The sequence below is a fragment of the Rhynchophorus ferrugineus genome, unplaced genomic scaffold (genome assembly GCF_030347505.1).
Source record: "Rhynchophorus ferrugineus isolate W39M unplaced genomic scaffold, kcgeb_rfMv2 rfM3, whole genome shotgun sequence".
NCBI lineage: Eukaryota > Metazoa > Arthropoda > Insecta > Coleoptera > Curculionidae > Rhynchophorus > Rhynchophorus ferrugineus.
Genome location: NW_027472582.1, coordinates 13,485,028 through 13,501,003, shown reverse-complemented (window position 1 = coordinate 13,501,003; position 15,976 = coordinate 13,485,028). Strand labels below are relative to the sequence as shown.

The following is a 15,976-nucleotide window of genomic DNA, read 5'->3' as shown; positions in this document are numbered from 1 at the left end:
TAATGTCACTATTTGTCGTTGTTATTTATACTACTAGCAATACTACTATTTGGTAGTCATAGTAGCATAGAAAAATTGTTTTAAATACAAACATTTCTTTTATTCTGTTGAAAATTGTTCCATTTTATACCAATGAAGCATTTTGTTGTTAAATGTTTGTTGCATTATTTTAATGTAAGAGAAAATATAGGGAAATGTACGCCAGCAACAAATGATTTTAACATCAAGGATGATTAGTGGATATTTATCTCAAAAAAATTGATGTAATACAAAAATCCTAAAAAGATATATTGTGTGACGCCAGGCAGAACAGATCTATTATAGCAAAAGAAAAATATGTATTCATCGAGGCAATGAAATGTGATAACATTTGAACACGAATGTAAATATCTATACTTTACGTATTTTATATATTATGTAATATGTATTTATATATTTACTGACATCACATAGGTATAATCTATTATGAGCTACTGAGATTATCTGAGTCAAGAAAATATTAATGCTGAATCCTATTATATTCCCAGGGTTTACTTTTCTTTTGAAAGCAGTAACATTTGGGTGAAAAATCATATCCAAGAACAAACATTTATACACAGAGGGAAGCCGAATACAATGAAAAATATTCTATATACTAGGTAAGTGTATAAACAAAGAAGCAAGATGCAACATTTTTTAAAAGAGTCTAATAAAATGTAACAAATAATACAATTTAGTGACAATGATAAAATTATTACTTGAAGGATTCTTTCTTCAAAAAATGCAAATATAACTTGACAGTGATGTGTTATAGTCCTTGCAATAGAAGTCAATGCACATCATAATTAGCGTCGAATATACTGCAAATGCGGTTTGTAAAAATGTAATTAACAAGAGGCAGAATGCTGTCTGTTGCGTCGGAACACCTACCCAAAAACTTTATAAAATTTTAATTGTTAGTACCAGTCGACCGTGTTGTCAAATGTCTACAAAATTCTTCAAAACATTAGTGACAATAATTAGAGTAAACAGGCAAACTAAAATTCATTTAATTTTTTAAATTAAATTAAGTTCTTTAAAAGTTAATGCGGTATAAAAATGTTGATGGTGTGCATTGGCTGTTTTATTGGACAGATTGGTTCCAATGATCAATTTTAAGACTATGAAAAAATCGCTGATAAAATTACTTTGAAGTATGGTTTTCAGCACCACAAATAGAAAATATAGTGTGAAAATACAGTAATAATAATTGAGAGTGAAAAATCGTTGAATCTTAAATGATAAAAGTGAAATTATGCACTTACCATTAAAAAACTTTATAATATCCGTAAAATCCATTCCATTTGATAAAATAATATCCCTGTAGATCTCCAACAGCGCCAATGCCAGAAACAATATGAAATGGGTAGACGCTACTTGTTGGGCGGCCCAGATTACTTCCCACGTTGTAAAAACATCTGAATATAACTAAAAATAATATCAATGACGCAAAGATCGACTCATCTACGATTCATGATTCCAGTACCAATTCGCGTTTGAAGTCCAAAAGAAACCATCTATAGCAGAAATAGAAATGCGTAGAGTCGCCATGGGCGTGCATTTGCTCGTACATCTCGGCATCTAGAATTTGGATCAAGCTCCTCATGTTAGCGAAGTGACAGTCCATCGTGTTGCCGTTGGGGAAGTTCTCGATCATCCGCTCCATCAGGTGACAGAAGCACGCGTACGTGAGGGACTCGTCATCGAAGGTTACTAAAAGTGGTGCCACCAAATCGCACATTCCTTGCATATAACCGATTTCCAGGTGTTCCCAAACATAACTGAAATAAGAATGGGTTCAACAATAGTTTAGAATCGATATTATCAACCTACGTGCACATTACGTTTCTTAATTTGTCTAAATTTTCACCAGCAAAATACCAATAATTCCTGTCACACCTCTGGACGTCCTTCTCTATTCTGTGCAGATTTAGTCCAAACGTTTCCAGCAACTCTTGCTACAAGTAATACACATTTTTAGTAAAAAGTAATGTTACGTATTTAGCTATGCTGGCAGTGGCATCACTTGAGTGCTCACATGAGTAGAAATGAAATTAAAAGAATTAGGCAATATTTAAAATGGAGTAAGGAGTACTAAAACACAAAATAATACGTATTAATATAGCTTAAAATAGAGTACAATAATCTTATTGTTGTATAAAACTCCAAGATTAAAACATAATAAGTAAGCTACAGTTTCAGACTACAGAAAAATGAACAAGATATTCTGTATGATTGGCTTGTTATGCGCCTGCGCATTTTTATAAACCACATACGTTCTGTATATTGCTTGCTAATGATGTATTTAAGGATGTCGTCTTATATATGTTTGCAAAAATTTTATGAAATTGATAAAAAAGTAACAAAACTTTAGTTATTTATTAGTAGTAAAGGAAATAAAAAAAATATATCGGATAAAATATATACTGATACAAAATTCATTCAAAAACGTGACTAAAACTAAAAATATTAAAAAATATTTTTTAATTTTTATTATGTTTAGTTACTTAGGGAAGAAGAGAAAAATATTAGTAAAATTGAGCAATATTATTTTGATACAGGTTTGATTATATTTTAAGTTTTTCAAATTCCATAAATTTTCCTGAAATATTGATAACTGTATTCGCATCGTGATTTTCTGTACGAAAAACCTCAGCAAAATCTATTTCTCAACTCAATATGAATATGTAAACAAAAAATCGAAATATAAGGTATTCAGTAGTATCTTCAAAAAGAAATCAACAGACGACCTCATAGTTCAATGGTTAAGAATTAAATGTAATATTAGAATATCATATATACTTACCGTGTAAACTCCACCATTTGAACTGGCAGGAGATACACAAGTTGACCGGGCTGGACTGGCCAAACCATGCGTCTCTATGCACGTGTCCAAAGACGAATTATTCTCCTCTGTAACCGCGTCCAAGTGGTTAGAAACCGGGTTCTCGTTTTCTACATTACTTATGTCTATTGAGGCATTGGTCACGATCACGTTGTGAATGAAGTCTTTGAGTTCATCTTTATCACCATCTAATTCTAAGTCGATACTTTCTAAAATAAAAAAAATGTGTTTAAGCAACAACTGTAATTGATGATAGTGTTTTTATTTTATTAAAACATTTTTTGGGTATTGCAGTTTAATATATGTATTAAATCTCATCAAATATTTATTTAAATTTAGTTTAGGACCAGTCTATTTAAGACTAGAATAAGAATTTTTACACACGAAAGAATGGCCTAGGAAGGACTGTAAGATTTGGGAAGAAAAACTTACTTAAATAGCTGGTCTCACAGGATAGGAAAGGAAACTAGAAACTAGAACAAACAAAAAGGACAGGAACAAATATTATCAAATTAGAAAAAATAATACCTTATTAAACTATTTTTTGGATATAAGGATTCTTCCACATTCACTTGGGATTTATTTAAGGTAGTTTATAAAATGGGTAATGTGCAGAAGCATGGGTGAAACATTGTAACACAAGAGGGAATGTTCTAGGAAATACTGTAAGTCATGTACATGGATGGTTTCACAGAATAAGAGAGGAAAGAGCATTGCTGATGTTTGTTGATTAACTATTACACAAAAATATCAGGAACAAACACTGTATCTAATTATAAAAAATAGTACCATGTAGTTGATTATCACAAGTGGTTTCACCGTCATTACTGCGCCGTTGATTTTCATTAGAGTTTACGGATTCATTGCTTTTATCGCCATTCTGTTGCAATGATTTCTCTCTATCGTCGTTATCATCATCGCTATCATACTTAATGGTGTTCTGTTTGGTTTTCTTCGGTTTCGTGCTGGTGCGGTTCTCTTCATCCGAACCGGAATCCTCGTCATCAGTAACGGTCTCTTCGAAAACCTACAAGAAAAAAGTTCGTCAATAATAAATGGGATCAATTTAATTCGGAAATACTACCTCGTTGCTTAAATCTCTATGTATCTCATTAGGCACTTGGTCACCAGACATACTCTCACTACTTAACTTAGCGATAGCATGAGCTTGGTCTTCTTTGTCTCTTTGTCGAACAATCGCTTCAACTGCCAGCCATTCGGACATGGTGTTCTCATAGCTAAAAATATTTGTTATCGGTTACAAGATATAATCGGTGTATAAAATTCACGGTTTGAGCGAGTTATTTTTTGATGAAAAAAATATGTTACATTTTTTGACTACTACGATAAAGTGTCACGTCTGAAATGTGTAGATATTATAAATAAAAAAAAGTTGTTATGACAGTTGAACTTTAAGAAAGTGGTAAATTCTTTCCTCTGGCGTTTTAAAGATCAAACATTACAAATATGATTTATATTATAGTTGTTCAAATATCAAGACACAACAATGTTATTCTTCAGCATGATAATGCTCGGCTACATGTTGCAAAACTGGTGATGACATGCTTGGAAACATTAAAATGTGAAGTGTTCCCCCACCCGTCGTATTCTCCAGACCTTGCTCCTTCTCATTACTTTTTCCGATATACGAGTCGTGTCTAGACAGCGCTTCACGTCTTATGACGATACCAAAAAATTGTTTGATACGTATATAACGTCAAAAAATACATCGTTCTTTCGAAATCGAATCCGTAAATTGCCCAAAAGATGGGAAAAAGTAGCGGTTATCCATGAACAATAGTTTGAATAAAATATATTCTACCGATTTTTCACAATAAATCTTCAAATAAAAAAATCCTTTAGAACTAATTTATATACATATATTTTTTATGTATAATACGTTATAAATAATTCATAGAAAACTAGTAAGGAAGGATAAAGGGAAGAAAGCACTAATTAAAAATATCTAACACCGAAGAACCACACATCGATCATATGATGAATGACACAAACCTAAGACTTTTATCTAAAGACGAACTCTGTAAATTACCCGACCGACAATGACCGAGAGTAGCGCCATACTGGAGAAACCGGATACTGGCAACGTGAGAAACAAGAACAAGTCTGTCTAATTATCTAAGTCATTTAATACGGCATACTCCTAGGTGAATTATCAACGTGTTCACTTTCAGCTTGTGTAGTAGTAATTTTGGTTTTAGGGTTGTTATTTGTAAAATATACTTTATTTTTCTACAGTAATCATTTTTCGGTTGGAAACACTTTAAAAAATAGTACTGTAATAATTATCGCCGAGTGCTAAATCTGTTTAATGTAGCGAATGTGAAAAAATAATTGCATTTAATGATCAGAATTAATTTATTGAACGTGTTTTAAGCTGCACTTATCTCAAAACACCAGAGTATTGATTTATATTGATATTTGCTCTTAAAATCATCAGGTTTCCTGATAAAACAACTTTATTTGATGTAACTTCGGACAGACTTTGGAAAAAAATTAATATTCCAGGCTGTCTAAAAGAATTTCTTATCCTAAATTTTTAAATAAAATTGCACTGTTCTTTGCTTATTTATTTCATTCTTCATAACGTGATTTCGAAAATCTAAATATCTTGTAAATAAAGGAAGACATATACTTTCTGATAAAGCGGGCACAAAAAAATTTCAAATATTACGTGATTAATACGTGACCATATTATTCTTGATAGCTTTTTATCCAAACTTGCCATAACTCCTTAATAATTCTAACAATACAGGAAAAATCGAAAGAAACACAAAACACTGATTAAAATTAAATGTAATCGTTTAATAATGTTTTATTTACTTATTTTCCATTTTAATATAATTTCAAGCGTAAAAAACAACATTCACTTAATTTTATCGAACATTATGCTTTATTTTATTTTATTAAATGAAAAAAAAATATCCCCAGCGAGATTCGATCCTAGTACGTTATTGTTGGCAAGCTAAACATTTACCCTACTGGGTTGGTTTATGCATTTTGGGTCACCGATCTGACAACTGCTCTAGGTTGCTTGATTTGGGCGTTTTTCTTTTTGTCGGAATATATTTTTCTGTAGCGCATATTACCCAAAAATATTAGGCCTAAAAATTTTTTCTCCATAGAAGCTTTAACCGTACAAAATTTCACGTCTCCAGGTTTGATCAAAATAGGAGGCAAAATCTTTGGTAACGATTAATATATTGATATATGAATTAGAATATCCACAGAAAAAGTGTATTGAAATTCAGAGAGATGCTATTTAACAACACAATGCTTTACACATAAAAAAATCGTGTTTTTGTTATTGAACGACAAAAATAACTAAACGACTCGGTACATATTTACTTACGCCTGTTTGGTTTCATCGTTCAGAGCCTTGCGTTGTTGAGCGGTGCTTCCAAATTTATAATGACCTAATAAATAAGGCCAAATTTCAGTCCTAAGGTCGCTTACTATCCCCCCGAAATAAGTTAATCGATAGACTTCGGCATAGTCCGTCACCACACCGTCAATACACAATTTCTCCCATTTCTGCAACGTAATACCTGAAACAAAAACAAAATCCACCATACAAGTATTTATTAAAACCTACGCCGGTCGGCATTTTATTTGATAATCGAACAAATTTTACTTTTACAACGGACGATATATTAATTTATTACCTAACGGAATTGTTTGCGTCCATATTTTTGGTAAAATATTCGCCTGTCACAAAACGTAGCGTTTAATTAGTAGGACGTTTAATGGCTTCGTTAAATATCGCGACTAATTAGAATTTATTACCGAACCTTATGTATTTTACTTTTTTGTTATCAAACATATATTTTGGGATGATATTCCGAATAAAAATTTTTCGAAAACAACTTGGCTTCGTTGACGATTATTGTGTTATTTGTAGTAATTAATTCGTAACGTTTGTTATTGTTGTTGACCGATATTTTCCAATTTTTATTTAAATATCGATATGTTTTGATATTTCTTCCCCGGTCATCAACTAATATTTTTTGGTGAAAATCTGGACTGGAACAGAAAAAGATCGATATTAATACCCAGGGTTTTTGAAGTAGAGTATCGAACAAACTTTTTTGGGCATTCTTTCCCCGTCGTTTTGCTCGAAATTTTGCGTGAATAACTAGGATTGGAGCGAAGAAATATCGGTATTGTTAAAAAGAAGTATCGATATTTTTTATTCCGCGATATGTCGATCTTTTTGATAGATATTTTGGGATATATTTTTTGAAAAAACATCGATAGTTCTAAAATTAACTATCGAACACCTTTTTGAGATTAAGGTTAGGACAACTAGAGTTGGAGCGAGGAAATATTGATATTATTGAAGGGATAAAGATAAAGGATATTTTCGGATATTTAAAAAAAAAACATCGATAGTTACATACATAGATACAAAGTATTGAGCATTTTCCTGAGATTTCTTCCCCAGGTCATCTTCTTCTTCTTCTCCGAAGCCGATATGTCGACCTTTTTGGCCAATATTATTTTTTGAAAAACTATCGATAACTTTAAAAGTTGTTAAAGAGAAGTAAACAATAAATATTTTTTATTCTCCGATATATCGGTATCTTTTAAAGAAATTAATTGCTTTTTTTTAACACCGATACTTTTGGCCGATATTTTCGGAATTTTCTTTGGAAAAATAATGATAATTTCAAAATAAAATATCCAGTGTTTTTCTGTACAAATATTAGGATTAGAGCGGAAAAAGAACGATATTAATTAAAACCAAGGGTTTTTATTCAAGGGGGTTAAGGGAATTCTAAACACCTCCCCCCGCCCTCAAAAAACAATTTTACGTGGGTTGAAGCGAAGAAATATCGATATTTTAATAACAGAGTTTCTTCAAAATATCTGTTATTAAAATTACGTTTCACTACATATGTGGATAAAAAATAAATAACAATAAATTTTCAAAAATGTCGAATCTTGATAATAAATAGTGATTTAACTTAACAGAAAATTTTGGAGAATTATATCGCAACGCCCACTGTCCAGATGACACCGCAATTGCCTTTTCGAGTCATTTTATTGGTTAGTTTGAATAGCCATGTTAAAAATCGTGAACGCATTTGATTTCTATAGAGTATTTATTTGTTTTTGGTCGCCATTTTCTATGCTTTTATTACTAAATTATAATCAATATTGGTTCGTTATAATACGTCCTTAAAAATGGGTCACAATTATTTATATAAAACATCTATTTAAAAACTTATGTAGTTTTTTTAATAGTTAAACTATTTTTCATCTAGTCACCTAGTTGTAGATAGTTATCAACAGATAGGTGACGATGATAAATACTTTCCAGAGAGTGAATTAAAAATGTGCTCAAACGAAATGATATAAAAAATACATTAAAGGTAAATGCACTACAATAAATGCAGATTTTTAGTGCAATATCATTTACTACTTGTATAATGTTAAATTATACATTTTATAACATGGTAATTAAAGTGCCATCAATTAAGGAATCTATTTTTCAAAGGGTGTGTAAAAGCGATTTTTGCCATCGTTTTCACTGACTTGTGACACGATGCATTGTCTTGGTGAAGCTTTTTCTTCAAATGCGGCCGTTTTTCGGCGATTTCGTCCTTCAAACGGTCTAATAGCGCTATGTAATAGTCGCTGTTGATGGTCCTTCCTTTTTCAAGGTAGTCAATGAAAATTATTCCATGCGCATCCCAAAATACAGACGCCATAACCTTGCCAGCCGACTGTTCTCACCCTTTCGAGCGGTTTCATCGTGTGCAGTCCGCTCGGATGACTGTCGATTGGACTTCGGAGTGAAATGATGGAGCCATTTTGCATACTTTCATTTATTGTCACATATCGACGTAAAAACTCAGGTTTATTATGCTTGATCATCTTCAAACACTGCTCTGAATCATCAACTCGTCGTTGTTTTTGGTCAAAAGTGAACTCGCACGGCACCCACTTTGCACAGAGCTTTCTCATACCCAAATATTCGTGAATAATATGATGTATACGTTAAGTTGATATCTTTAGAGTGTCTGATATTTCATTCAATTTCAATTTACGATCATTCAATTTTCATTTTGAGGATTTTTTAAATGTTTTCGTCGGTAATAACCTCTTTTCGGCGTCCACTACGTTTACTGTCTTCGGTGCTCATTTCACCACCTTTAAACTTAGCATACCAATCCTTGATGGTTGATTTTCCTGGGGCAGTGTCCGGAAACTCGGCATCTAGTCAAGTTTTGTTATTCAACTGTACTTTTTCCTTCAAAAAGAAATATTTTATTAACACGCGAAATTCTTTTTTATCCACATTTTTTCACAATAACAAAAGTTACTTAACTAAAAATGCTATAATTCACAAACTAATGATCCGACAGCTGTCAGAATTATATACGCATCTTTTGACGGTTAAGGCAAACTAGAAAAATATGGATTTAATTATAGTAGCGCCATCTATGTGTCAGGCTGGGGACTTTTCAATTGACCTGTTAATAGCAATTTAACATATATATTTTTAAAAATATAAACTATTTCAATTTACAATACATAATTGGTTGAAATGTTACAAATTATAAGGTGTACGATATTTTTTTAGGCTTAATAAGTTAATAGCTAATAAATAGAATTTTATAGAAAATAGATGATACATTTATTTTCAATATAAGAAAACAAAAAGATAGAAACTTAATAGATCCTATTACATTGATGATACTAAAAAATTATGAATGTGCAGTAAAGTTTGTTTATTACAATATTATGTTTATATTATATAGATTTATATTTACTTTATTTATTATATTATATATTTTTTCTATATATTTATTTATATTTATGTTTATATTGATTTTAATTAATAAATTTGTTTCTAAAATTGAATTTAGTGTTTTATTTAAATTTGATCGGTTAATAAAATGTGACTCAAATAAAATCCTTTCTTTATGGGTGTCTATTATGGAAATTTAAGCTAGCGAATCAAATTTCTGGCATGGCAATCTAAAAACCATTTAGTTTCATGAGGCTTCAAAACTTTTCTCTAGAAACCCCCATTAATTTGTTTCTCTATTACTCTATGGTTCCCGTGATGAAGAGATTAAAGAATTACTCAATAAGTATTGTGTCAAATACTTTAGGAATTATCTAAATCATTGAGCATTGACATATAGATTGTAAAGAAAAGACTGAAATCCTTGAGAATAACAAACAAAGAAGAAAATTGAAAATTTTTTCCATCAGCAACGTAGAATTGATGTATTCTGACAGCATAATATCGCCACTACACCTGACAAAACAACTGTCGGTGAGCACGCAAGGAGGTTTAATTCATCGACAATCGACAAGTGGCTATTGTTATTGTTAGAGAAAATTAACAAGTATGAAGATGTAGATGATATGAAATATATTACATAATTATTAAACTATTGGGTTGCCATAGAATTGTTGAAATATAGTTCTTAAACTTAACCTTTCCTCGTGATGGTTGAATATATATTGCAGAGAACTACTACAGCCCCGTTAGACACTTTTATATTCACGTCAGAATCGTCGAAACAAAGAGGTGTTGTCCGGACGAAGATCTACAAGTGAAATAAAGCATCTCAAATGTATTTATTTAGGTCCAACCCGCAGAAACCCAAGTAATGTTATCTAGAAAAGGACATTAGGGTAAAAAGGAAAAGTCCCCTATATCCCACGAAAGAATATAATAAAATCCTTGGTGATATTTACGATGGCTCTCTTTAATAGACGCATCGGATAGCGGACAACAAAGAGAGTGGCTCGCAAAAAGCGAAGGACGATATATCGGTTCCTAAAAAGGCTCTCGCACAGCTATTGCTGTTGTTTCTTTATTTATTGGTAAAATGTATTTATTATGTAATCGTATCAGCTTTTTCTGGGACCGTGAATTAATATGGAGGGACTTATAGTCAATTCATTTTTTTATATATGCCTCATTGATATTTGTCCCACAAACAGTAATAAAGTCCCAGACCTGCTGGATTCCTACATTACAAAAGGCATCTAATTAAATCAAATTAGTACAGAAAGCTTGTGCGATCTAACATCTGATCATACTCCAGTATTGTTAACACTGGCCGCGACAATCCTAAAAAAAAAGTAAAAAAGCATAATCTTACCAAAAAATATACTGACTGGGACAAATTCAGATTAATACTGCAGGAACAAATCAGTTTAAAGATACGACTTAAAAATACAGATGATCTTGAGCAACAAAAGATGCTACCCCAATATCAAGAGAGAAATCAGAATATGAAGTAATTTACAAAATAAAGGCGAAAAGCTAGAAGAGTATGGCGCAGAACCAGAAATGCTGCACACAAAACTACTTTTAATAGAATTAGTAATCAGATGAATCAAAAGATCAAAGAATATAAACAGAATGTATGTATGTGAATTAAGCCCACAAGCAGACAAAGATTATTCGCTATGGAAAGCAACTCGAAGATTTAAAATATCAGTTATTCGAGTACCGCCAATTAAAAATGATCGAAATGAATGGGTTCGACGCAATGATGAAAAAGCTGAATTATTTGCACAATACTTAGCTAACATATTTCAACCTAATGATATAGAATCTACCATGGATACATCTCCTGTTTATCAACCCGATTTAGATCTAAATCTAATTTCTGCGTTGGAAGTTGCCAATGAAATTGATAACCTCAATACTAAAAAGGCACCTGGTATAGATGACATTTCACCTGGATTATTGAAAAAACTGCCACGAAAAGTAATCATCATGTTGACATATACATTTAATGCCTATTTAAGGCTGAAGCATGTTCCGGAATGCTTTAAGGTGGCACAAATAATTAAAATTAAAAAACCTGACCAACCTGCAGAACAAGTCGAATCTTACAGGCCTATTTCGCTACTACCTGCAATATCAACGTTATTTGAGAAACTAATACTTAAACGTATTAAACATTTGGTAATAATACTAGATTTCCAGTTTGCTTTTCGAAATCACCATTCAACAATCGATCAAGTGCACAGAGTAACTGCGGCTATTGAAGGAAAAGAAATACTGCCCTGCAATATTCCTGGATGTCTCACAAGCTTTTGATCGGGTTTGGCATTTGGGATTAATCTGTAAGATGAGCAAATTGTTATCGCGTAACTGTTATCAATTGCTGGAGTCATATCTTTTCGGAAGAAAATTTAGAGTATCGCACGAAATGGCGTTCTCGACATTTAAAACCATTTCGGCTGGAGTTCCACAAGGTAGCGTCTTAGGACCTCTCCTGTATCTGCTCTACACTGCTGACATTCCATCAACAAAAGAAACACTACTTGGAACCTTTGCTGATGACACAATTGTTATTGCAAAAGATATATTTCTGCCTAGGACAATAGAAAAAGTGCGAGTGGCAGTCAACAAAATCTACAAATGGACGAAAGTTTGGAAAATTCAACTTAATAGCTCCAAATCTGTCCACGTTAATTTTGCATTGCGGCGAAATAATAAAAATTTAATTATATCACTCAATGGATGCCCGATTCCTCAAGCAGAATCAGCTAAATACTTTGGAATCGATCTTGACGGTAGATTAAATTGGAAACATCACGTTAGACAAAAAGCAAAACACATTAGAACCAAAATAAAACAACTATACTGGTTAGTCGGAAGATACTCTCAACTTGATCTAAAATCAAAGAGGTTGACTTATAAGACAATTATAAAGCCAATTTGGACCTATGGGGTGCAAATATGGGGTTGCACTAAAAACTCAAATCAACTACTCATACAACGCTGTCAGAACAAGGTTCTTCGATTGAGTACCAATGCCTATCGCTACGTAACCAGCGAAGAACTGCACGATGACAATTAACAATTCAGGGTCGCAAATTGATTGCGGCTTTGATAGGTTATTTCGAAAAGGAACGAGATAATAAAGGCCTTCTTTTACTCGTATATTCTGTTAGAGAGGTAATTATTGATGATATTAAGTACAATAAGTTGCTGCAATTTTATTGAAAATGTTTTTAGCGTGTTGCTGCTGCGCTGAATATTACTGTAGGTACTGTGAATAATATCGCTTACAAAATGAAGAACAATAAGTTAGATTCAACCAAGAAAACTTGACCATCTTAATATTGACTCTATTCCAGATCAAATATATGAAATGTATAAGAACAGTAAGTAATAACATAAACATAATTTAATAAAATTATTTCAGAGAAAATTGTTAGTCTGCAAAGTATACATAAAAGAGTTAGGGACATGCAGCTTTTTGAGTGATGTAAGACATCCCTTCATACACTCTTACAGGGCATAGAATTTAAGTGGTGTAAAGATAACCCCGAAGAGGTTTAATGGAACTTCCAGATATTGCCTTAAATTTAAATGTCATCATTTAAAAGGCATCAAGACCAAGCAAGATAAATTATTTGAATTTGTGTATCTTGATGAAAGTTGGATATTTCAAAATGGTTCATTGGCGCACTCTTGGCAAGACAGTGACATAAAAAAGTGTAAAAACAACAAAAATTGATGGAAAAAGGTAAAATTCACAATAGCATTCGATTAGGTTTTGTTGGTCATTATACTTATTAATAATTAGTTGCCAATATATTGTTATTCATAGAGGGTTTATTCTTGGAATGGAATTAGTGTTTTTCTCAACTCAAGGGCGATTACCATGGCGGAATGAACCATAACTTCAGTTGTTATTGTGGACAATGCACCATATCATAGCACACTGGTGGAAAAAGTCCCACAATAGCATCAACAAAGACTGTAATGAAGGAATGGTTTTCAAAACATGAATTGAATTTTGAAGAGACAATGCTAAAAACTGAACTATTTCAATTATTGCAATTAACTTTTTTCAGAAATAAGCCCGAAAAAACATATACAGTAGATCAGATGGCTGACCAATATGATCACGTAGTATTATGACTTTCTCGCTATTATTATATATTCAATCCACTCGAGTTGATTTGGGGTAGCAAAGACTTAATATAATAAACAGGTCGAGAATGATATTCCATCAAGAACTGTTTGGATATGTCGAAGGAAGCATTGCCAACCATAGCACCTTCGATTTGGATGAATTCGATAAGACATGCAAAGGAAGTAATTGAAAAATAGTGGAATCTTGAACATGTTTTAGACAGATTAGAAATTAATAGTTTAGTGACTGAATTGGACAGTGAGTCGGAAAGTGAAAGTGACTAAAAGCAACTTTCAGAATATGTTATAATGCTGTGCAATGCTGGAAATTCCTGAGACAGAGTGATGAGAGTGGAAACAACTAAAGCTATGTACATAATTAATAGAATATAATTGTAGAAAATGGTATTGTAGGGCGTGAAAGATTTGTGTGCACAAATATGATTGCAATTGTTCAGACTTAAACATGAGCATTAGATTAGAATGAATACTAACCGTTCGGTAGATATGGTAAACGCATTAGACAGAATTTTATTAAGAATGGTGTACACAGACAGTATCAGAAGAAATAAAATATACAGTGATACCAAGATGACTTGACAAGTGACGTGACAACATAACATGAAGGAAACAAAAACTAAACGTAAAAAGGTAAATATGCTCTCGAATGAAAGTAAAATACATTACTTTGATATATAATCGTTAATTAGGTGGATTAGGCCTCCGGGGGGATACCACTACATTAAAAAAAACTCCCCAGAAACTACCTGATGGGTGCTGCGGAAAAGAGTTCAATGTAAATAAAACAAATCTAACCAACAAACTTTTATAGCTGTGTCTTAATTGTAGTTTGAAGTCCTTCGACAATATATGTATTAGATGTACTGTAATGTTAACATGAATTATATTTGATAATATTTTGTATTAGAATTTTCTTGTATATCAAAGCTAAACTGAACTAACACTCAGAGTTGATGCGGCAACATTGCAATATTTCGACGTCACAAATATCCATGACGCATATATAAAAAAAAACATTGAATAGACTATATATAATATTATAGGACACTCTTGGAACTATAAGCTTATAAATGAATTTGAAAGGATTTACAACAGATAGTGTTACTATTAAACTTCATGTTGGACCTGCATAGGCCTGACAGGGTTCACTTTTCTTTATGTGTTATTTCAATTGTTATTCAAATTTGATTAATTCATTACATTATATTTTTAAAATCTTGTCGGTTTTTTTTAGATTAGTATGTTGATTATTAGAGTATATTATTGATATTTCATGATTCATTGAAAATTTTTGAAATATCACACATAATAAGGACTAAATCTATTAAGAACATGCTCCTTTCTGTCGACTGTATGGTAAAATTCCACCAGTACAACTTAATTGATAAATATTCAACATAAAAAATATCGTATTCGCATGTGTTGACTTTTCATACAAGAGACAGCCCGTCCAAAACTAATTTGCATACATTAACTTCAAATACGCACTATACGGCCCCAGCAACGGCCATTTGCAAACTTAATCTTAATTAAACTGTATTCTTCCTCCAACATAAACAGCAAAAAAGGGGGTTTTATCTGAAATAATCTAATTATCTTCCAGCTCCCGTTACATTTACTTTATATAACATCTTAATTATATATAGTACGGATGATTCTCCCTTTATAGAAACTTGCCTTTTAGATGTTATTCAGTTATTTAAAAATAAATCCGATTGGCTAAAAAAACAACAGAAAGAGCTAAACGTATTGATCGAGACAAGCATTGATCTGAAAGTGCAGCTTTTGGTGAATACAACGAGAATGGCAACAGTTGCTACTAGACATACAACAGTAAATCGACGTCCAAAAATATCAACATTTATCAATATCGAAAAAACTCAAAACATCGATGCTAACCGTTAATATCAAAAGAAGTGATATATATTATTACATATGTGTGATATGAAGAATTAGCCGCATCAATTTCATTTACATCTTCAGAGGATGAAGATAATGGCGAATTTGAATTCTTTATTTTATAGTTCTACTGACAGACCCAACAGACGTTCTGCTTAGCTCTATGTTTGGATGGAATCATTTATTTTGATAATAAAACAAATACTATAAGATATAGAGAATTCACATAGACATGCATAAAAATGTTTATCAAAATCGGTCCAACT

General features: G+C 32.0%; 1 protein-coding gene across 1 annotated transcript in view; it reads right to left on the bottom strand.

Moving 5' to 3' along the window:
* LOC143194273 (small G protein signaling modulator 1) overlaps positions 1-15,976 on the bottom strand; it is a 115,021-nt gene that overhangs the window by 345 nt on the left and 98,700 nt on the right. The window contains exons 11-17 of the mRNA XM_076400942.1: positions 6,234-6,429; positions 3,948-4,101; positions 3,653-3,890; positions 2,825-3,072; positions 1,852-1,976; positions 1,505-1,799; positions 1,284-1,446 (exon numbers count right to left, since the gene is read on the bottom strand). Of these exons, the coding sequence (XP_076257057.1) occupies positions 1,284-1,446; positions 1,505-1,799; positions 1,852-1,976; positions 2,825-3,072; positions 3,653-3,890; positions 3,948-4,101; positions 6,234-6,429 (1,419 nt within the window). The remainder of the gene's footprint in view (positions 1-1,283; positions 1,447-1,504; positions 1,800-1,851; positions 1,977-2,824; positions 3,073-3,652; positions 3,891-3,947; positions 4,102-6,233; positions 6,430-15,976) is intronic.